The 24413-nt window shown below is 41.7% G+C and overlaps 1 protein-coding gene across 2 annotated transcripts in view; it reads right to left on the bottom strand.

Annotated features, from left to right (window-relative positions):
* Positions 1–24413, bottom strand: part of KDM4C (lysine demethylase 4C) — a 400986-nt gene that overhangs the window by 14456 nt on the left and 362117 nt on the right. For both annotated transcript variants that reach the window (XM_024734252.1, XM_024734253.1), the window contains exon 20: positions 2400–2519. In XM_024734252.1, coding sequence (XP_024590020.1) covers positions 2400–2519 — 120 coding nt within the window. The remainder of the gene's footprint in view (positions 1–2399; positions 2520–24413) is intronic.

The raw sequence follows: 24413 nt of genomic DNA, 5'->3' as shown, positions 1-24413 counted from the left end.
TTCTTTACTTTTAAGAAATAAGTATATGCTTGCAATTCTAGTTAAAAGATAAGTTAAACCATTTAGCTGTGCTAAAATTAAAAACATGGTTTTTAATTTTTAAAAATCTGCTGAAGTTTAAAAAATACTAAAGATAAAATATATAATTAAACTTTGTATTTATTATCCATGTACTGCTCACGTTTGACTAAGCTCAAACACGGGGCAGAATTAGGTCTCGGTCACAGGAGACTTCTCGCTGCTACTTTCCGGAACGCTGAGATTGGGAAGGCTTTTCTTCCTGGCCTTGTTTCAGCAAAATGGTTTCTGTAACATTTAATTAGGCCAAGGTGTCATTGCAATTTATACAGTTCGATAGCATAGCTAGAACTACCTGTGCCTACCTTTCTTCTGTTTTAGATCATTTGAAAATTCTAAAAGAGAAAAAGGCAATTTTAAAACTAAGAGGGAGTATGGTATGGTGACCAACCATCCCAGTTTGTCCAGGACTGAAGGGGTCTCCCAGGATGCAAGACTTTCAGTGCTAAAATCAAGGACAGTCCCTCGCAAGCTGGGATATTGTTCACCCGACTTGGGACAGAGCCAAGAGTAAATTCTGGCCCTTCCCTTTACCAGCTGTGTGCTCTTGAACAAATTATCACATTCACTGAGACTTTACTTTGTAAAGTAGGAGTCAAAAACATCTATGTTGCAGGGCTACTGTGAGGGTCCCCAAAATGCATATACTTAGGATACTTAGCACTGCGCAGTAGGTATTTAGTTCCATTTTTATAAATATCTTTGCTTATTCAATGGTGAGGCTGAAGAGACACAATACACAAAATGATCTCAAAAGGCCAGGTGGTTTAATGAGGAATTTTAAACTACTTCCTTGAGAGACAATTTTAATATTAGTCTTAACTTTTTCATTGAGTCTGTAAATATGCTCACAGTTCTATGTTGACAGGCCATGATAAATTCAACTGAAGTTAGCACACTGATTACTAATTAGCCGGAATTTCAACATGTCTTCATTATGATACTTTTCATGTAGCTAATAGCTTTGCTACATGTAAGATGCTTCACTTTTGCATTTATTGTTTAATTAAATGTAATTATTTTCTTTTGAATGATGTAGTGAACGCTTCTTTTCTAGGAGTCTCCAGTATTACCAGCCTGTCATGTGATTTTTGCCTAATTTTGGACATTCTGATACAAAAATGCTGCAGCACTTACCCTGCTGTAAATGACCTGAATCTGCAACTTAACACTTAGTCACCAGTACAAAGGGGAAATGGCCTTCTCTCTCTCTCTCTCTCTCTCTCTCTCTCTCTCTCTCTCACACACACACACACACACACACACACACACACACACACACACAGGATATGTACATCCTCCCCTCCCCACCCTGGTGGCTTTTTCTACACCTTAAAAAATGTTCTCCCCTAAGTTGTCCAAACTTCTTTGAACACTTTTAATTACATTGTGCTCCAGTTTTTAGTGGTGTCTTTTAATGTACTCTTCCATTTAAGCCCTAGCCCTTTATCAGTCTTTGAACAATTTCTCTGAGGAAACTGGAGGTCTTATTCTCAAGCTGTTTTTTACTTCACAGGCCTGAACCTTCTTGCTTTTTCTCCTTTTACTTCAATCTTCCTGTTTTTACACTACTGCTTAGCTTTAGAATGTTGATTTCTGCCATTGTGTTACTAAAAGTACTATAATTTATTGGTTCTAATAAATTTGTTCCTTTTTAAAGTCTTTCTGAAGGAATATAAATGCACATGCGCCATCCATGTTGTTTTCCTTATTAGAGCTTAACTCATCCTCATTTCTAATAGGGATACAATTCATTTTTAAATTGTATATATATTCTTTAATAATATGTAGAGTTGTTCAGTGAACAGAATGCCAAAATGATAGCTGCACTTTTCATTAAATGAGCGCTCGGGTGCACAAATGGCCCCATCTGTGCCGATGCACCATTGGCTTAGGTTTGCTGAAACGCCCGACGGGGATGATGTCTCTCAGGGAAAAGCCACCCATTCAGGGACTGCTGGATGATGAACAGCCATCACTGATTTGGCTTACAGTTAGATAATCCAGCCAGTTAGTCTCTCCCCGTATAACAGAAACACAAGAAAGCAGCCCACCATCCAGCTGGTTATCTTTTTGACCTAACTAACTATATTCCTTACAATTAACCTATTCATCAGATGTTACTAGAGTTTCTCAGTATCAAACTTGGTAATAAAAGTCTAATATCCAGGTCATCAAACATCGAATTTTTGCCTTTTTTATAAAACAAGAGGTGTTCCAAATTCATGTGGCTTCTTGGTTAGCAGTACACTGGCTATACCGTCTGCCCTCTGGCTTCTCCTGTCCATCTCAGCAAGCATCACACCCAGGGCAGCACTCACCTGGTACATGTGGGCAACATTTGATCCGAGATATTTTGCCCCGTAGAGTTTGCCATCAGGCCACTTGACTTGAACGACTTCTCCCTCGGCAGGAGGGCCTAGCCTCACACAGTCTCGGCTCTGCGTAATAAATAGTAGTTAGGCTTTTTAAGGCAAATGTCTAAGTGACTGCATTTAGAACGTAGCAAATGAGCAACTCCTGGCGATTAAAAGGAGTTATTGCCTCTGTGTTTTATGGATTATGATCTTGCATGGGTGTTCAGGGGAAGAGCTATAAGCCAAAGGAGTACTTAAAGATTCAGCCTACATCATAAAGTTACAAAGGAACCACCATAATCCAAGAAGGAAAAAACAGCATTTACATTTGCTGTTTGACAAAGAATTGTTCAGAGGGTAAGTAAAATGTGCATAGAAACTGCTCTAGCTGAGAAATAGACTGGCTAATGATTTATAACACCTGACATGTATACAGCATTTTGCAGCTAACAGAAGGCTTCGACATACATCTCGTCTGATCCTCACAATGGTTCCATGAGGTAGGCAGAGACTACTAATTACCCCCATTTTACTGACAAGGAAACTGAGCCTCTGAGGAGGCTCCTTTCAGTTGTCAGGATCTCTGGAGAAGTGAAGCGGTGTAAGAGACAAAGAACTGAGGACGCCCAGGTGGACCTGGGGGCAGGAGAGAAGCAGACTGTCATCAGAGCTGGCAGGCCCGGATGAAGGAGCAAGGGAAAAATGCAGGAGCCTCCAGAGTGCGGCAGGGGAGGCTGTAAGGCCCGGGTCCTGCTCAGCAGGCCTCTTCTGAAGACCCCTGGACCTTCCCCTACAGGCCTGGTTCTGCCTGCACCTCCCATCCACTTAGTAGTCCACCTCATTCCACAGGTGATCCTGGCGGTGCCACAAGCACTCTTCTCACCTCACTTCTTCCACTCAGCACTGCCTCCTCCTCGGGCAGCAACTCAGAACAAATTTCCCACTAGCTCATCCTGGGAAGGTGCTTTTTAGAGGGGGAGGGGTACAGATATACTTTGCAAAGTTAAGTTTGTATGTATTGAGAATGACACAATAAAATTTGAATACAAAGGAATTAAATACTTGACTACTTTGATAAATTTTTTGCACATTTAGCAGTTCATGTTTTGCTAATCCTGGTATTTTACTGATGAGGCCAATCTGACTGATTGAAATGCACACTTGACCAGTTAAGCTTTAAATACAGACTGGGCAGGGTTCTGTGGTTTAAATGAGAGGCACACACAGGAAATATTTAGTTGTTTATGATTAGAAATCCACCATGTATTACTTTTCACTATTAACAGAAATTTTGCATCATAAAGGAGTGGGCCTTTTACTGTTGGGTTCAGAGTATACCTGAGAGGTTCATCTTTCTCACAGCAGACTATGCCTCCATTTAAAGCTATGGGCAAAGAAAAAAAAGTGTGTGCTCAGAGGCTCTGCAGAGTTGACAGTCTGCAGCTAACTTAGTCAAATGAAAATAAGTTTCTTCTTGGCCTTCATAATATTTGATCTCAGGCTACACAGAACTGAAAGAGTAGGATGAAGAACTCTATTCTACATATGCCCCTGGAGTTATCGTCTCACTTTTCATTTCCCTTACCTTCCAAAGATGTACATGGTACTATGAAGATTAGAAAGTGTAGCTTCTAAATAGATGCTGTCTCCTAGCACAGGAAGCTACATCAGCTCAGGGATAACTCTGAGCTAAAACCCAGATGGTTTGGTGATGGGGGCAAGGAGAGAACAAGAGTAAGTTTCTTCCTTCTCCTAAAGTTTTATTCCATGTGGAGGAAGCTCCATTAAGGTAATACTCCTAGCTTTTCTTTTTTTTTCCCACTCCCTCATTCATTCACTTTTTTTTTTAAATTTTCATTGGAGGATACTCGATTTACAATGTTCTATTAGTTTCAGGTGTACAACAAAGTGAATCAGTTACACATATACATATACCCACTCTTTTTTAGATTCTTTTCCCATATAGGCCATTACCGAGTACTGAGTAGACTTCCCTGTGCTATAGAGTAGGTTCTTATTAGTTATCTACTACTATGTTTTATATATAGTAGTGTGTATATTGTCAATGCCAGTCTCCCAATTTATCCCTCCCCTGCCAAAGCAATCTACAGATTCAACACAATCCCTATCAAATTTCCAATGGCATTTTACACAGAATTACAACAAAAAATTTTACACTTTGTATGGAAACACAAAAGACCACGAATAGCAAAAGCAATCTTGAGAAAGAAAAATGGAGCTGGAGAAATCAGGCTCCCTGACTTCAGACTATACTACAAAGCTACAGCAATCAAGACAGTATGGTACTGGCACAAAAACAGAAATATAGATCAATGGAACAGGAGAGAAAACCCAGAGATAAACCCAAGCACATATGGTCACCTTATCTTTGATAAAGGAGGCAAGAATATACAATGGAGAAAAGACAGTCTCTTTGATAAGTGAGGCTGGGAAAACTGAACAGCTACATGTAAACAAACGAAATTAGAACACTCCCTGACACCATACACAAAAACAAACTCAAAATGTATTAAAGATCTAAATGTAAGGCTAGATACTATAAAACTCTTAGAGGAAAACACAGGCAGAACACTCTTTGACATAAATCGCAGCAAGATCTTTTTGAATCCACCTCCTAGAGTAATGAAAATAAAAACAAAAATAAACAAATGGGACCTAATGAAACTTTAAAGCTTTTGCACAGCAAAGGAAACCATAAACAAAACAAAAAGACAACCCTCAGAATGGGAGAACATATTTGCAAATGAAGCAACCAACAAAAGATTAATATCCAAAATATACAAACAGTTCTTAGAGCTCAATATCAAAAAAAAACCAACCCAATCAAAAAATGGGCAGAAGACCTAAATAGACATTTCTCCAGAGAAGACATACAGATGGCCAACAAACACATGAAAAGATGCTCAACATCACTAATTGTTAGAGAAAGGCAAATCAAAACTACAATGAGATATCACCTTACACCAGTCAGAATGGCCATCATTAAAAAATCTATAAACAAATGCTGGAGAGGGTGTAAAGAAAAGGGAACCCTCATACACTGTTGGTGGAAATGTAAATTGATACAGCCACTATGGAAAACATATGGAGGTTCCTTAAAAAACTAAAAATAGAGATCCCAGGAAGAAGACTGGGGTTGGCTGTGTGAACACAGCCTGAAGGGGGCTAGTGCGCCACAGCTAGCCAGGAGGGAGTCTGGGAAAAAGTCTGGACCTGCCTAAGAGGCAAGAGACCATTGTTTCGGGGTGCGCGAGGAGAGGGGATTCAGAGCACCGCCTAAACAAGCTCCAGAAACAGGCGCGATCCATGGCTTTCAGCGCAGACACCAGAGACAGGCATGAAACGCTAAGGCTGCTGCTGCAGCCACCAAGAAGCCTGTGTGCAAGCAAAGGTCACTCTCCATACCTCCCCTCCCAGTAGCCTGTGCAGCCCGCCATTGCTAGGGTCCCGTAATCTAGGGACAACCTCCCCGGGGAAAACACGCAGTGCACCTCAGGCTGTTGCAACATCACGCTGGCCTCTGCCGCTGCAGGCTCACACTGCATTCCGTACCCCTCCCTCCCCCCAGGCCTGAGTGAGCCAGAGCCCCCTAATCAGCTGCTCCTTTAACCCCGTTGTGTCTGGGCGAAGAACAGATGCCCTCAGGCGACCTACATGCAGAGGCGGGGTCAAATCCAAAACTGAACCCCAGGAGCTGTGCAAACAAAGAAGAGAAAGGGAAATTTCTCCCAGCAGTCTCAGGAGCAGCAGATTAAATCTCCACAATCAACTTGATGTACCCGGCATCTGTGGAATACTTGAATAGACAATGAATCATCCCAAGATTAAAGCGATGGACTTTGTGTTATTTTGTCTGTATAGCTTTGCTTTTACCATTTGTCCTAGGGTTCTGTCTGTCCATTTCCTTGGTTTTTGTTTGGGTTTTTTTTTGTATACTTTTTTAGCGCTTGTTATCATTGGTGGATTTGTTTTTTGGTTTGGTTGCTCTCTTCTTTCTTTTATTTTTTATTACTTTTCAATTTTTAAAAAATTTTTAATAATTAAAAAAATTTTTTCATTTTAATAACTTTATTTTATTTTTTTCTTTTTTTTTATCCCTTTTCTTCTGACCCGTGTGACAGAGTATTGGTGCTCCGGCCGGGTGTCAAGCCTGAGGCTCTGAGGTGGGAGAGCTGAGTTCAGGACACTGGTCCACCAGAGACCTCCTGGCTCCACATAATATCAAATGGCAAAAGCTTTCCCAGAGATCTCCATCTTAATGCTAAGACCCAGCTCCACTCAACAACCAGCAAATTACAGTGCTGGACTCCCTACGCCAAACAACTAGCAAGACAGGAACACAATCCCACCCATTAGCAGAGAGGCTGCCTTAAATCATAATAAGGTCACAGACACCCAAAACATACCACCAGACATGGTTCTGCCCACCAGAAAGACAAGATCCAGCCTCATCCACCAGAACACAAGCACCAGGAAGCCTACACAACCCACTGAATCAACGTTAGCCACTGGAGGCAGACACCAAAAACAACGGGAAGTATGAACCTGCAGCCTGCAAAAAGGAGACCCCAAACACAGTAAGTTAAGCAAAATGAGAAGACAGAGTAACACACAGCAGATGAAGGAGCAAGGTAAAAACCCACCTGACCAAACAAATGAAGAGGATAGGCAATCTACCTGAAACAGAATTCAGAGTAATGATAGTAAAGATGATTCAAAATCTTGGAAATAGAATGGACAAAATACAAGAAACGTTTAACAAGGACCTAGAAGAACTAAAGAGCAAACAAACAATGATGAACAACACAATAAATGAAATTAAAAATTCTCTAGAAGGAATCAATAGCACAAAAACTAAGGAAGAAGAACAGATAAGTGACGTGGAAGATAAAATAGTGGAAATGACTACCACAGAGAAGAATAAAGAAAAAAAGAATGAAAAGAATTGAGGACACTGTCAGAGACCTCTGGGAGAACATTAATAAACGCACCAACATTAGAATTATAGGAGGTCCCAGAAAAAGAAGAGAAAAAGAAAAGGACTGAGAACATATTTGAAGAGATTATAGTTGAAAACTTCCCTGATATGGGAAAGGGAATAGTCAATCAAGTCCAGAGAGGGCAGAGTCCCCTACAGGGTAAATCCAAGGAGAAACACACCAAGACACATTAAGCAAACTATCAAAAATTAAATACAAAGAAAAAATATTAAAAGTGGCAAGGGAAAACAACAAATAACATACAAGGGAATTCCCACAAGGTTAACAGCTGATCTTTCATCAGACACTCTGCAAGCCAGAAGGGACTGGCAGGACATATTTAAAGTGATGAAAGGAAAAAACCTACAACCAAGATTACTGTACCCAGCAAGGATCTCATTCAGATTTGATGGAGAAATTAAGACCCTTACAGACAAGCAAAAGCTGAGAAGGTTCAGCACCACCAAACCAGCTTTACAACAAATGCTAAAGGAACTTCTCTAGGCAAGAAATACAAGAGAAGGAAAAGACCTACAAAAACAAACCCAAAACAATTAAGAAAATGGTAATAGGAACATACATATCGATAATTACCTTAAATGTAGATGGACTAAATGCTCCAACCAAAAGACACAGACTGGCTGAATGGATACAAAGACAAGACCTGCATATATGCTTTCTATAAGAGCCCACTTCAGATCTAGGGACACATACACACAAAGTGAGGGCATGGAAAAAGATATTCCATGCAAATGGAAATTAAAAGAAAACTGAAGTAGCAATACTCATATCAGACAAAATAAACTTTAAAATAAAGACTGTTACAAGAGACAAAGAAGGACACTACATAATGATCAAGAGATCGATCCAAGATGAAGATATAACAATTGTAAATATTTATGCACCCACATAGGAGCACCTCAACATATAAGGCAAATGCTAACAGCCATAAAAGGGGAAATCGACAGTGATATGATAATAGCAGGGGACTTTAACACCCCACTTTCACCAATGGACAGATCATCTAAAATGAAACTAAATAAGGAAACACAAGCTTTTAACGATACATTAAACAAGATGGACTTAACTGATATTTACAGGACGTTCCATCCAAAAATAACAGAATACACTTTATTCTCAAGTGCTCATGGAACATTCTCCAGGATAGATCATATCTTGGGTCACAAATCAAGCCTTGGTAAATTTAAGAGAATTGAAATCATATCAAGTATCTTTTCTGACCACAATGCTATGAGACTGGATATCAGTTATAGGAAAAAGTCTGTAAAAATTACAAACACGTGGAGGGTAAACAATACACTACTAAATAACAGAGATCACTGAAGAAATCAAAGAGGAAATCAAAAACTACCTAGAAACAAATGACAAAGAAAACATGACAAGCCAAAACCTATGGGATGCAGCAAAAGCAGTTCTAAGAGGGAAGTTTATAGCAATACAATCCTACCTCAAGAAACAAGAAACAACTCAAATAACCTAACCTTACACCTAAAGCAATTAGAGAAAGAAGAACCAAAAACCCCAAAAGTTAGCAGAAGAAAAGAAATCATAAAGATCAGATCAGAAATAAATGAAAAAGAAATGAAGGAAACAGTAGGAAAGATTAATAAAACTAAAAGCTGGTTCTTTGAGAAGATAAACAAAATTGATAAACCATTAGCCAGACTCATCAAGAAAAAAAGAGAGATGACTCAAATCAACAGAATTAGAAATGCAAACGGAGAAGTAACAACTGACACTGCAGAAATACAAAGGATCAGAAAACCATAATTTAAAGAGTCATGTACCACAGTGTTCACTGCAGCTCTGTTTGCAATAGCCAGGACAAGGAGGCAACGTAAGTGTCCATCGACAGATGAATGGATAAAGAAGATTTGGCACATGTGTAGAATGGAATATTACTCAGCCATAAAAAGAAATGAAACTGAGTTATTTGTAGTGAGGTGGATGTACTTAGAGTCTGTCATACAGAGTGAATAGGTCAGAAAGAGAAAAACAAATACTGTATGCTAACACATATATATGGAATCTAAAAAAAAAAGTCATGAAGAACCTAGAGGCAAGACGGGAATAGACGCAGACCTACTAGAGAATGGACTTGAGGACATGGGGAGGGGGAAGTGTAAGCTGGGACAAAGTGAGAGAGTGGTAGTATATATATGGACATATATACACTACCAAATGTAAAATAGATAGCTAGTGGGAAGCAGTCGCATAGCACAGGGAGATCAGCTAGGTGCTTTGTAACCAGCTAGAGGGGTGGGATAGTGAGGGTGGGAGGGAGGGAGATGCAAGAGGGAAGAAATATGGGGATATTTGTATATGTATAGCTGATTCACTTTGTTATAAAGCAGAAAGTAACACACCATTGTAAAGCAATTATAGTAACACACCATTGTAAAGCAATTATAGTAACACACCATTGTAAAGCAATTATATTCCAATAAAGATGTTAAAAAAAAAAACTAAAAATAGAACTACCATATGACCCAACAATCCCAATACTGGGCATATACCCTGAGAAAACCATAATTCAAAACAAACAAACAAACAAAAAACAACAAACAAAACACATGCACCCCAATGTTCACAGCAGCACTATTTACAATAGCCAGGACATGGAAGCAACCTAAATGTCCACCAACAGAGGAGTGGCTAAAGAAGATGTGGTACATATATACAATGGGATATTACTCAGCCAAAAAAAGGAATGAAATTGGGTCATTTATAGAAATATGGATGGTCTAAAGAGTATCATACAGAGTGAAGTAAGTCAGAAAGAGAAAAGCAAATATCGTATAATAATGCATATATGTGGAATCTAAAAAAATGGTGTAGATGACCTTATTTGCAAAGCAGAAATAGGACACAGATGTAGAGAACAAATGTATAGATACCAAGGGGGAAAGCGATGGGGTGGGATGAATTGGGAGACTGGGATTGACACATATACATTATTGATACTATGTATAACATAGACAACTGATGGGAACATACTGTATAGCACAAGAACCTAATGCACTGTGGTAACCTAAATGGGAGGGAAGTCCAAAAGGGAGGGGATATCTGTATGTGTATGGCTGATTCATTTTGTTGTGCAGTGGAGGCTAACACAACATTGTAAAGCAACCATACTCCAATAAAAATTCATCAGAAAAAAAAGACATATGGATGGCTAAAAAGCACATTAAAAGATGCTCAACATCAGTAATTCTTAGTGAAATGCAAATCAAAACTACAATGAGGTATCACCTCACACTAGTCAGAATGGCCATCATCAAAATATCTACAAACAATAAATGCTGGAGAGGGTGTGGAGAAAAGGGAACCCTCCCACACTGTTGGTGGTACAGCCACTATGGAGAACAGTATGGAAGTTCCTTTAAAAACTAAAAATAGAGCTACCATATGATCCAGCAACCCCACTCCTGGGCATATATCTGGAAGAAACCATAATTCAAAAAGAGACATGCACCCCAGTGTTCATTGCAGCACTATTTACAATAGCCAAGACATGGAAGCAACCTAAATGTCCACCAACAGAGGAATGGATAAAGAAGATGTGGTACATATATATAATGGACTATTACTCAGCTATTAAAAAGAACAAAATAATGCCGTTTGCAGCAACATGGATGGACCTAGAGATTGTCATACTGAGTGAAATAAGTCAGACAGAGAAAGACAATTATCATGTGATATCACTTATATGTGGAATCTTAAAAAGGGGTACAAATGAACTTATCTACAGAACAGAAATAGAGTTATATATGTAGAAAACAAACTCATTCTCCAAGAGAGTAAGGAGTGACAATTATATTGTTGAGTTTTCTGAAGGAGACTGCATTTTCCAAACGATACACTACAGTGCCTTGGGGCACCACAGCAAACTCACTGGGGTTCTGAAATAGGGATATTTTCAGGGAAAACACGGTTGTCAGACACCAAGCTTATTACTACTGTTAAGTTGTTTAGACCAAACTAGTAGATGGAACTGTTAGGTATTTCCTTTGGCCTAGGAGCGCTATAAAAAATGTGCTGAGATAGCCAGGGTCTGTAAGCCAAGCAAGGCTGGTGACTTCTGGCTTACCCCTCACCGTCCGTTTCTCTTTGGAGCCCCTCTGCGGGCAGAGAACTTGCTTTCTGCTCTGCTCCTTTCACAGAGAGGATCTGGCGGTGCCCTGTACTACCTTTCTAGGAGGCCTAATTCTCAGGTCTAGTATCAGGAAAATTCTTTGCCCACAGATGGAAGCCACACTCTCCAGCATCTGCTTTATGACAAAGGAGATATGTTAAGTTTTCAAACTCTGACTTCTTTCTCTCTCTAGATTGCTTGTCCTCAGGCAGGATGAGACGTTTTCCATTGGGTGCTTCCTCAGTCCCAACAGAGGCAAGTCAAGGCCTCAGGCATTACAAGGCCACAGTCCCCATCTACTCGCCCACCACAAGCCACCTCCAAGCAGGAGAGTTATGCCCTTAGTTTCACAGATTTGACCTTCAACAGAGGTTTACTAGCCTTTAAAATGACTACCCCAAACCAATCCTGACCTGCAGTTCTACGTACCATAACACCAAGGTGTGGCAATGGCCATAGAAATGTGGCCTGAGGAAAGTATAAAGTATACTTGAGGAATTTATCATATACATACGCCCTTAGTAGTAAACTAAATGTATGCAACTTTACCAAGTGAGGAACAATTCCTTTTTGAAAAATTCTTTGGAACTAAATGTCTGAGATACAGTTTGACGTCTTGCTTACTGGCAATGAGCACTTTACTCACAGCAAATCTTAATTTGGCACAGTGACCTGCAAGAGCCCCCCAGCTCAGCCTCCAGGCACAGTGACCTCCCAGAGCCCCCCAGCTCAGCCTCCACCCAGCTGTGCTCTGGATCGGCCACAGTCACTTCACACACTTTCCTGTCAAAATCTAGGGAAGACAGTTCGGTTTGCTTTCTCAATTTCTTGCCTTCAGAACTTTTTTTCTTTATTCATAGTAGAAGAATAAAGAAAAATAACCAACCAAACACATAAAAACATAAAACTTTTCTGAGAATCTCCCTTCCCCCTCCACCACCAGGAGGCATTATTCTCAGTCATGGTGCCCAATTCCTCACCCTTTGCCAGGTCCTTTAGCTGGAAGTGGATGTACCTGGATTTGCATTTAACTTCATTTAGTGAGTATTACTTATTATTCACACTCCAGCTACTTCCCAAATGGACTTAAGGCAGCTCATAGTAAAACACAAGTTTATTTCCGTAACATCTACTTTCCTCCATAGAGAAGTGGTTTCAATTCATCAGCTGTCTCAATTCTTGAGTCTGCCAGAAACTTTCTATGACTACATGGCATACAAAGCATTTAAACAGAAATGGGATTAGGAGCACGTGGGCTGATGAAAAGAAGTTGAAAAGTCTGATATTTACGTTTCCCTGACCCCTCCAGCATAGAAGCTGCTGGGTGTCCCCAAAACTGTCACAGTCACTAATCTGCTATCTATTTACTGACCACCTGTGTGAGACACTAGGGGAGCCAGCAGTGTCCACCTCCCCAAGCTAGGGACAGACAGAGGGTGTCATGTCCATACCTGGAAGCCTGTCACACTGAGCCCCACAGCTGTGGGCTGGGGACCTCAGGGGTCCCTGCAAGGGCTGGAATCCATGTGGAGTACATGAGCTTTGGCCACCATGATCACTTCAACCAGAACAGAATTTGTGATTTTATAGGTTGGGTTTCTGAGTAGGACTTCATGCAGGAAAAAAAAAAAAAAGTTTCTGTTAAAAATGAGAGGTCTGAAAAAAATGAAATAAAATAAATAAAATGTCTGAAGATGAGGGGATTCAGTTTATGGAAAGCAATGGCTTGAAGGGTCTGCCTTCAGCGGCTCACGTCTCCCTGGCTGTGCATGAGGAATCAGACAATAGAGCAGAGCTTCTCAAAGTGCAGTCCCAACTGCTGGGGACACACTTTAAAAATGAAGATTCCAGCCCACACTGCACAGCTCTATGTGACCTGGATGGTTTTTTAAAGCATTATAGAATTTGAGATCTATTCTACCAAAGGATGTAAAATGTTAAAGAGACCTTTCCTGATGCAGTTCTTAGTGTGTTACTGGAGCAAGTAACGCTTTGCTGGAAAAGTATATGCATTAAAAACCTTGACTAATGTGTTTTTCTCAGTTGCTGTCTAGACCCTCAGAAGAAGTCTGCCTTCGCCTGACAGAAATACCTGTTTACCCTTTGCTGTACTGCCTCCAGGGATGTGTGAACTCCCCTGAAGTCTGCCAGAGCCCTCTCCACAGGGACACTGGTGTCTGGAGCTGCCAGTAAGCCTGTAGCTAGAGTACTACATAGATGATGTAAAAATTAAAGACAGAAATAGTCTTCGTAGTCAGGAGTGGACTTCTGCCTGTGATTAAAGGGCTGTGATTAAAGGACTGCGATGAGTCACAATCCCAGGCAAGAGGATGGTGTCAGATCACATTCCTGCCAAAGTCAGGGCCAAACTCCTGTACTTGCTCTCCTAACAAAGAGGAGAGCCCAACTGCCAGTCTGACTATTTGAATTCTGAAGTCACTGTGTTCTTGGAACTGCCTCTAGGCCCTTTGAAAGGGACCCTCTAGAAGGAGCAGCTGTCCTTGCATGCTGCCTGCCTTCCTCCCTCCCCCAGTTCCCACCTCTACTCCTATCAGGTATAAACCACAAGGCAGGCAGGCCCATCTATCGGTCCCGCTGCAGCAGATGAAGACATGGTATGTGAACTCCCAGTACTTAATCAGCATATCGTTTGGAACCTCTTACAGTCCCCCATGCAGAAAATGCTTAAGTGACCGAGAGCAAGCTGGTGCCAGCAGCGGCTGGCATTTTAAGGGATAATCACCTGCTCATTACTGGACTCGGGCAGAGATGAACAAGACTGACTGAAAGCCATGTGCTAATCATACAGGCTATCTGTCATCTGGCTTCCCAGCATCTGAACCCCCTTCTCCTCTTCAGAGTCTCCATGGAAGGCAGAGCTCACCTGCCATTACAAGTGCTGAAAGATGCCAGATACTCCCTTGCCCAGCAACAGGTATGGACCGGGGCCCGGCCAATTAGCTACATCCTGCCAGTAGATGTAGAACCTGTGACCAGAGATGCAGAGAAACAGTGGAGGGGAGAATGCTCTCAGAGGCCGGCAGCAGCAGTGACAGATCCCACGTGCCGATGGCAGAACCCTGGTCCAGGTGGACCGAAAGGGGAGGTGGCCTGGTCCTACTCACGTTCCAGCTGAGCAGCCTCCCTCATTCTCACCTGTTTTTTGACTTTGTTTTTCTGCATTCCTGGAGATTCTGCAGGCATCCTTATAACTTTCCACTAAGTTCCTGTAGTGCCTAAATCAGTTACAGTCAGTTTTTTGTTTTGTTTTGTTTTGGCCACGTCACAAGGCTTGCGGGATCTTAGATCCCCAACAGGGATCGAACCCGGATCCCAGGCAGTGAAAGCGCAGAGTCCTATCCACTGGGCCGCCAGGGAATTCCTGAGTTACAGTCAGTGTTTGTTGCTCGACACTAACGACGCTGACTGCTAAGGAACGGCTAGTTTGGGTGATGGCAGATCCCGCCTCACAAAGTGAGGAAAAAACCCTTTCATTTAACGATGGAATATAAAAATGGAGGGTTTCCCCGACCACCTAATCCTCATTCAAAGGGCCTATGAGGAAAACCATCCCTCACAAAGGAAGGGAACATATTCATGTCACTGCCCACCTGTTTACAAGGCATGGCCCTAGATGATTTGTGACTGTCCCCAAGTTTCCAATGCTCCCCACAGTCTGAAGATTTACTCTTTGCAATGGGAGCCCTTTACAGGGGACTCTCATGGGGACTACTTTCAAAGGGATGTACCATGTTTGCATGGATAAAATTCTGGACTGTTTGTTGAATATAAGTCATAATGATTTGCTATCAACCTTCATGTAGAAATTAACAAAGATAGAAAAACATTTAAAAATTCTTTTTCTTAAAAATAACTTTTTGTTCTGAGCTTCTACTATGTCTTCCTTTGGGGAAAATTATAGACTTTTTTTTTTTTTTTTTTTAAGACAGAAGAATTTAAAACAACCCATATTTCCACCACCTAGAAGTAAATCCTGTTACCATGTGGATTTTCTCTCTACGCTTCTATGCATTTTTAAAAAAAAATTCGGGGGCTTCCCTGGTGGCGCAGTGGTTGAGAGTCCGCCTGCCGATGCAGGGGACGTGGGTTCGTGCCCCGGTTCGGGAAGATCCCACATGCCACGGAGCAGCTAGGCCTGTGAGCCATGGCTGCTGAGCCTGCACGTCTGGAGCCTGTGCTCCGCAACGGGAGAGGCCACAACAGTGAGAGGCCCACGTACCGCAAAAAAAAAAAAAAAAAAAAAAAATTCGGGCCTCCTGTACAGATAAAATATTTTCCCTCATAGCTACAACCTTTCTTTTCTTTCACATGAGCACACTACTGACCTCTCTCTGAAGAATCAGGCAAGAGTGCTGTTGTGAAGAGCTCACACTGCAGTTCCCACCGTGTTCCTCACTCATCCCATAGCACATCCCATAGGAGGGGAGGGGTCTTTCTATTGTGGTAAAATAGGCAAAACATAAAACTTGCCTTTTAACCACTTTCAAGTACACATTCTAGTGGCCTTACGTATATTCACAGTGCTGTACAACCATCACCACCCTCCTTTCCAGAAGCTGTTCATCATCCCAAACTGAAACTCCGTATCCGTTAAACAATAACTCTCCATCCCCCCATCCCCCCGTCCCTGGTAACCACCATTCTACTCTCTGTCTCTAAGAATTTGGCTATTTATAAGCACCTCATAAGTGAAATAATATATTTTCCCTTTTGCATATACATATATAATTTTGTACCTTGCTATTTATCACTTGTAGTTAAGAGGATCTTCTTATTAATTATCCTTTGAAAACTCCATTTTACTGAATATATGCAACATTATGGATATTCCACAATTAATTTAAGCACGCGCCTACCGTGAGATATGTAGGTCTTTCCAATTTTCCCCATCATGTATAATACTATTGTATGTTTTTCTCCATAAATCTTGGTCCAAGTTACTGTCTATATTCTTAGAATAAACTTGTAGAACCAGGATCACTTGGTGAAAAGGTATATAAACTATTTATAAAGTTAATTTCATCAGCTTTGAAAAATTCACCATCAGACTTACTTTTCTAGTGCAGTAAATCTATTCTTAGCCACTAGAGAAAATTCTGCTTCAGTCAGTCCAAGGTGGGGTCCAGGCTAAATGCCCTCCCAAGCCATCTGATGCTAAGCCACGTTGAGAATCACCGCACAAGAAGATTCTCTCCCAGCATAAACTATACATCCTACCTATAAAGGAAGAACTAATTCCATGCTGTTTCCGCTGACTATAGCTCTTCTACAGTGACAGCCTTCCAACATACCTCTTATCTTTGTTCTGTGCTAGTTGTGAAACACTGTCATTTCAGCCTGGGGGTTAATGGATTCAAGCCAACCTGCTTCCACACTGACAGCCATCATTCCGAGAAAATTCTATGTCTGATATCCAGTTTTCCTTTGTAATAGATTTTTAATTCTTTTTTAAGGGACACATACACACACACACACACACACACACACACACACACACACACTCCCGCACACACATGCACCCCTTCTCTAAGATACTCTGGATACTCTGGTTATCTCTGTTAAGCTGGCGTGACACCCTCCTTATTCCCTCCAACAGCTAAACTCCTTTCCAGCAGCCACATTTCGCCAGTGCCCCGACACTTAACCACACCTACCTTCCAAACAATCGTATCTTCTTCAGAGACTGAACAGTACTGACACTTATTTGGTAGATTCCTGAGGGCCAATTGGTTAGTATACACTTTCCCTTCCGCTATAAGCCAAGAGTGAACACAATTCCTGGTAAAGGTACTGAGGTCCCAGAGATGGAGGCGGTCTTATTCTTCTCAAAGTTACTACGGCATTAAGCCTCAGAAGGTATAGTGCTAAAAGAAGTCACATCTTTGTTATTAGAACTAGGTGAGATTCTGGAAAAGCTTCTAAAATCATAGAAAGTATACAAAGTTAGGCAACTTCTTTTGGAATTATCTTTCTGGTTCTTTTGAAGGGAGGAAGCATAAGAGAAGTCAGTACGAGAATCAGGGGTGACACTGGGGAGCTGACCTGATGGCACAGGCCTGTGAGGGACGGACACCAGCAGGCAGAGAGTGCGTGAGGCCTCAGCGAGGCAGCTCTGAAGTGTGGGCCAGGGGTTTTCCGCATCCTCGTAATTGGAGAGTATGAATGGAACCGAAAGGATCATGTATTCACCCTTACCCGCCTTGGAGAGAGGCCTCTCCTCCCTCCTTTCCTGCCTCTTCTCCCTCTCTGGCATACACTGAGTGTCTCCTGGCACCTAGCGCTGAACTCGGCATTGGGAAGACGGAGACAAAAACAGTCCTTTCGGAGTCCTTTCTCCCAAGGAATTCAGAATCCACTGGGGACTCCAATATATACATGAATATCTACAATATGGTGTACCGTATGTGATCATAGGTAAGCGGGCAGGGAGGTGGGACCTCTGCGTTCACGACTCATGCTCACTTGACATCAACTGTGTCGAGGACCTTCTCCTCATGGTTAACCAAACTCCTCAGGCCTTCCCCTCAATGTTAAATCCCCTGCCATATAAACTGAATTAGTCACAGAGTCCCCATTCAGGACTCTCCTGCACTCATCCGGCTAGGTCTATCTGAACGCTGTAAGCTGTGCAGAAAGCAGTGATGTAGCCCTTAAAGGCGGACACTGGAGGGAGCTCGCAGCTCCTGCAGCGCTTCGTGGGGATCACTGTTGGAGGATCTGGCATGGCAGCTTGATTTTACTGGGGCTCCATAGCTGGCTATCACACTGACTATGTTGAGTGGTGTAGCCAAGCCAGGAAGACAGAGCTGTAGCCTGACCCTTTCTCTGCCTGCCTCTCAAGAGTGTTCTAGAATAATCCCACCAATGATCCCTGGGCTGATTCCCCATCATACCAGTAGCCAAAGCAGGAAATCTTTCCAGTTAAACTCCCCAAAGCGCCAGATATACAAACTACTTGAAAATGGGATTTGTATGTTGAAAGTTTTCTGATACTTCTTCTTAGATCCTTCTTTTAGTAACCTCTCCTTTTATAAAGGTATGGAACATGTATAATTCCCAAGTATTACTGGGAATCTTATGCTTAGGGACTCTCTTGACCAATGAATTGCCCAAAAATTAGTAGCCTCCACCACCAATAATAATAACCACCACTATAAACATAAACACTACCTGAGTGTTTATTATGTGTTGCTGGGCACTATGGTAACTGCTTCATACAATATATTTCAATAATTCCAACAATCCTAGCATTTATTGTGATCTTCATTTTGTGGATAAAGTAACTGGTGTCGACTCCCTTGCCCTGGGTCTCATGTTTAGTTACGGAGCAGAGATGTATACTAGGTCTGTCTGCTACACAACCAGTTCTTCCCACCTCGGAGAGACAGCCAGCACCGTTCCTAAAGGCTGCCCCTGGGCTGGCTGCATCCGCCTGCTGTCTTCCCTACAGACACTAATGCGTAAGCACCGCAGAAATGCAACTCCTCATACTCAAAAAAGGGGAGAAATTCCCATCTAGAGGAGACAGGTCTTTCCCCTTTTTGTAGTTGGTGGCAGAGGCTAAAGCATGAGGGGAACAAAATATTTTCTCATGTCAATAAAAATGTATGTTGCAAAAAGAAGAAATGCAGGGCTTGAGGTGAATTTCTCTATAGTGGTTTCTAAAAATAAATGTCAGTTCCAAAAGCTGAACAAAGAACGATGAAAAGAAGGATAAGGATCAGCGTTGTGGGAGAAAAGGTTGTCCTGTGCTCACATGTCACGCTGGGGGCTCTGAGGTCAGACAGCAGCTCGGGCCACGCCAGCCCCTACCCACTCCCCTCTGTTCCGCAGGGTGTGCACCGCTTCCCAGAGCACGCGGCTGGGCCCAACAACATGGCCCAGGGCAGCGCTTCCGGGCCTGCAGTCATGCCGCCCAGGGTCAAAGAAGAGCTGCCAACGTGCACAAGCGACTTCACCTCTTTATGTCCCAGCTTCCTCAGCAATAAAACGAAATAATAATACAACCTTGCAGGGCTGTTGGGCAACTGAGAGCTAATATATACTTAAAAGGAGAGGAGAAGAGAAAAGCAAAGCACAGTGGCTGGCAGCTGGTGAGTCTGAAGTGAACTGTGGCTGGATTTAATTCATATCAACAGGGAACATCTGGAGGATGCTAGGGAGGGGACAAAAAGCCTTGGGAGAAGGTGATTCTTGGCATTTAAAATCATGAAGAAAGGACACACTGAGAAGCCAAGAACCTACTATTAAAGATGATCAGACAATGTTATCCCCTTTGAAAATCCAAAACAACCCCATGGGGTAGGAAGGCAGGTGTCATCTCCCATACAGATAAAGAAGCACAGTGACATGCCCCAGCTCACACAGCTAGTAAGTAGACAAGTGGGGCAGCCTTTCACTCAGCACGTAACTTTTGAGCATCTCTTGTGTTCTAGGAATAGTGGGATTAGTAGTGAGAAAAACAGGTGTGGTGTTTTACTTCATGCAACTCTTTAGTGGAAAATGAAGGCCTCAAACTAAAATAAAAATAATAAAGATAAGTGCAAGACATGTATTAGCTTTAATGTCCTTTCATTAACATGCTTCAGGACCACTTTTGATGACGATAGTCTTACAAGACCACGTGTGCCCCAGAACCTGATTCATTCGTAGATCAGACACTGAAAATAAATATGGTTTGTAATCATTTTTGAATTGAAATTTTCTAAGTTCTTGTAAAACAAATACATACTAAAATCTTAGTAGTTTCATATGCCATTAAACAGTCAAAAACAAAACAAAACAAAAAGATAAGTGCAAGAACTATATCACAGAACTTACAGTATAAAGCAGAAGAAGCATTTAACAGAGGGATTATTGGCACGCTGCATGTTTACTGTATCCCAGAGAGCCTCAAGATGCCCCAAGAGATGGGAGAACTAAAATGAAATTCTGACACAAGATTCTGAAAGGATCGTGATGATAAGGAAGATCAGGAAAAACGAGGCACAATATAAAGAGTTCTCAGAAAGGTTCAGATCTTTTTAAACAAATAACATTTTTTCCTGATTATAAAAATAAAACAGGCTTATATGGAAACTATAAGAAGGTGATAAAGTTGAAAATCATAATCACCTATGATTACACCCTCCAGAGATAATCAGTAACATTTTGATGCATTTCCTTTGAGGATTTTTTCTTTGCATATTTATATTTTTATACATGATTGGGATCATACTGTATATACAGTTCTGAGCCTGATTTCTCCACTTATTATTAAATATCCCTTGAAAACATGATTTTTCATTAAATATTCCTTGAAAACATGATTTTTCATTAAATATCCCTTGAAAACATGATTTTTAATAGCAGCATAAACAATTCATTTAACCTTCCATCTAGCTGCACTGTGTAAGTGTTCAATGTCCAGATTAAGGGAACAACGAGTCGTCACGCTTGCACGGCCAGTTTGGGTTTCGGGCACTGTGTTCTTACATCTGAGACCAGCATTTTGTGTGGAATGCTGTCCCAAAAAATTTCATCTTGAGAATGTTCTGGAGGAAGAACATTCTGAAAACCACTTTGTATTCATTGAATCATTCATTCCTTCCCACAACAAATATGTATTAAGTGACTGAGGCAGGATGACTGCTTTGTTTGAATTTGAAAAGACTGAGGAGGAACCCGATAGCATGTAAAAGCTGCCACAAAGAGAAAATGGGGGTATTTGGTTTTGATCTAAAGGTCGAGAACTGACTGGTTCCTGGGGTGTTTCAGAGGCAGCATTTAGACTCCACACAAAGAAGCTGATGCTCCCTAATAGTTACAGCAACTGCCACTTGAGTATTCAACAACGGACCTGAGAACCACTCTCCAGGCCTAGGGTAGTAGATACCTTCTGCAGAGAGTGGAATCCGAGGGAGTCACAGAGGAGGGTTCGGGGAAGGGAGAAGGGTGGTTTAAAGGCTGTGGTGGGAGCAGACTGCACACTTAGCCCTTAGCCTGTCTTAGTTATGCAGCAGCCCTGAACCGAGCCAGGGTTACTCATAACTTCTAGACAGGAAACCCGCTGGCTAAGACAGGCAGACGTTACAGGCAGAGCTAGGATTATGGTTTCTAAATTTCTCAAGGCCTTGTCCAGTGCCCTTCCTCCTACACCAAAATGTTGGGAACAGAGTATGCAAAAAAAACAAAACAAACAAAAAAAAGAAAAATCAGACCTAGATGAAAAATAATCTTTTCCCTTAATCTAATCTCAGTCACTCTCTGGCTACACTCCTTTAGCTGCTTATAATATCAGCTTCCTCTATGGCCAAAGAAAGGGAGCATCCTTCTGGATCAACACCCCAAGAAGAGGACCTATTCATGAAGCACCGCCTCATCCTGTGGTGGGCACGTAGAAGGTTCTAACTTAACAACTAGGAAACGTGCAAACAGGGGAAGCAAAAGCATAGAAGTGATGAAAGGAGCAGGTGTGAGGCCTCTGCCTACCTCTGTGGAAAAGTCTTTTACAAAGCTTTTGCGGTGAAATGTACAACTGCCAAAAGACATCGCGGTGTATAAAAATATGTCAATGATTAATTACTCTTGGGCTATGGCCTAAGAAGAGCTTGGCCCTCAAATGATATTGCAATATACAAGCGGCACGCCATGTTGTCGAGTGAGGCTATGTGCCCAAACAAACGGCCTCACCCAAGCTGGCCCAGCATGTGCTCCCTCACATGCCCACACAGGTAGGTGGTCATCAAGGCCTGGGCTCGGGAAAGGGGCATATGTGTGTGTAAATTAGTGGGCCGCTGGGCTGGGGGCACATTCTAATGCTTATAGTCAGAGATGATTATGGATGACCCAATGTGTTTCTTCCCTGCCAGAATCAGAAGACGCCGGCGAGATCTTCTAGGCCAGTGTCCCATTTTAAAGAAATGGGCTGAACAATGAGATGACTGGCCCAGAGTCACAACTCACCAAGAGCTGGGTATTATTTAAGTTAATGTTGCGTTTCACAGCTCAGCAGTGCAAGATTTTGAGCAAATGAGTAACCTCTGGGGAGGATTTTAAACAGAGGATTAAAAGAAAAAGAACCAGGAAGGGGTGAAGACAAACTTAAGGATTTGTGAGAATATGATTTGTCAAAAAATGTCAGCCAGTATTATGTTAAATTCAGAAGCAGAGGAGTCCTAAAATGAATATATGTAGAAATGAAGTAATCCAGAATTCCTTCCGAGTTGCAGATGTACCTAAGCATAGCAATAAAATACGAACAACTCATTCTATAAATGCTTCCCATGAACTTACCGCTTCTATCTCTGTTTATTTAACATGTCCTTCCTCTCAGATGTAATGCAAATGCATAAACTGAAACAGTCATGTTCACAACAGACTGTCTTATGAAGAACAGGACGTGTGTAATTACTACCAGCCTATTTCCACAGAGGCCAGTCTGTCACAAATGGTAGACAGATAAATCAGATGGTTGAGGAGAGGATAACGAATCAATCTATTTACTCAACACTATTAACCTTAAAGAGGAGTCAGAAATTTCAGAAATTCCCCAAGTGATTCTTGTGTTGTCAAGAGGCTGTCAAATCAAAATAAGAATTTTGCTGTTTGTAGATCCCCAGAAAAGAATGAAAATGATATATAGATAACATGCTATTGTCAGATTCATCAAAACAAGAGCTTTTAATCCAAAGGCTTAAAGACACATTAGAGGGGGGCCGTGAATTTAGCTTTATTGACCACACTCAAGCCTGGAATGCCTGGTTCAGAATTACACTGAGGATTACGTTGTGCCCTTTTTTCTGATAGTGAATGAACCTTTGAAGTAGGAACCTCTCTGTCCTTTTCATGCTAGATATTAATCTTGATTTGAAGCCTGATTCTTGCTAATATCTGATTTGCTTAATGAAAACTAAGCAGTCAGCCAATTAATATTTGAATTATGATATGGTCTTTTTTTCCCATCTCCCTCCAAAAAAAAAAGGTTTTGTTAGCATTGTCAGTTACTTTCCTTGAAACAGACACCCACAGTTTTGAATTGACGTGGACTGCCATGTACTAGCAACTGTGAACCAAAAACATGCCAAAGGGAGAATCCGAGGGTACATGGGCAGCTGTAAAGGGGGTGTCAGTGGAGGTGATGCTGGAGCCAGAACAGCTGAGCCTGGCTTTTATAGGTTCAACAAAGAAGGAGAAAGAAGACCCCAGGGATGCTACTATGAAAAAGTAGAAATGGAGGCAGAAGAAGATAAGGGATAAAAGGAGATGGCTTTGCCAGCAAATGGTTTTAAACGTTCTTCACTAACTACCAATCAGCAATAACATTAATAGAACATGGGATGTGATTCCTAGCTCCTAACAAGTCAATATGATGCCAGGTGCCTTCAAATAAACAAAGATCTACATGCATATACACACACACAGGGACTATATATGCATTTTTAAAATCCTGGGAGGATATATAAGCAGCAGGTGGGACGGCACCCAGATGTGGGGTGCTCCAGAGACTTGTACTTTTCATCTCACATCCTTCTATATTTCTTGAGGTTTAGCCAGCCATGGGAATGTTATGTAAAACACTGCGCATATGTGACTGTTAAATAGTAGCTGCTAATTCTTATTATTACTGCTAACCACGACATTTTGTCTACCAAAGTAAGTCACTGACCCTTTCCCTTTAAAAATGGTATGTGAAACTCCAAAACGAGGGTGTTCAAGACTCTCGAAGTTCCATCTCCTTCAGAAAATGAGAGCTCTTCCCAGAGCCTACAGCCAAAGGGGAAGGAACATGGAAGGCAGAGGGGAAGTCAAAGTCCCAGAGAG

This window comes from Neophocaena asiaeorientalis, unplaced genomic scaffold (assembly GCF_003031525.2).
Source record: "Neophocaena asiaeorientalis asiaeorientalis breed wild unplaced genomic scaffold, Neophocaena_asiaeorientalis_V1.1 scaffold256, whole genome shotgun sequence".
NCBI lineage: Eukaryota > Metazoa > Chordata > Mammalia > Artiodactyla > Phocoenidae > Neophocaena > Neophocaena asiaeorientalis.
This window is presented reverse-complemented; position numbering and strand designations above follow the sequence as displayed.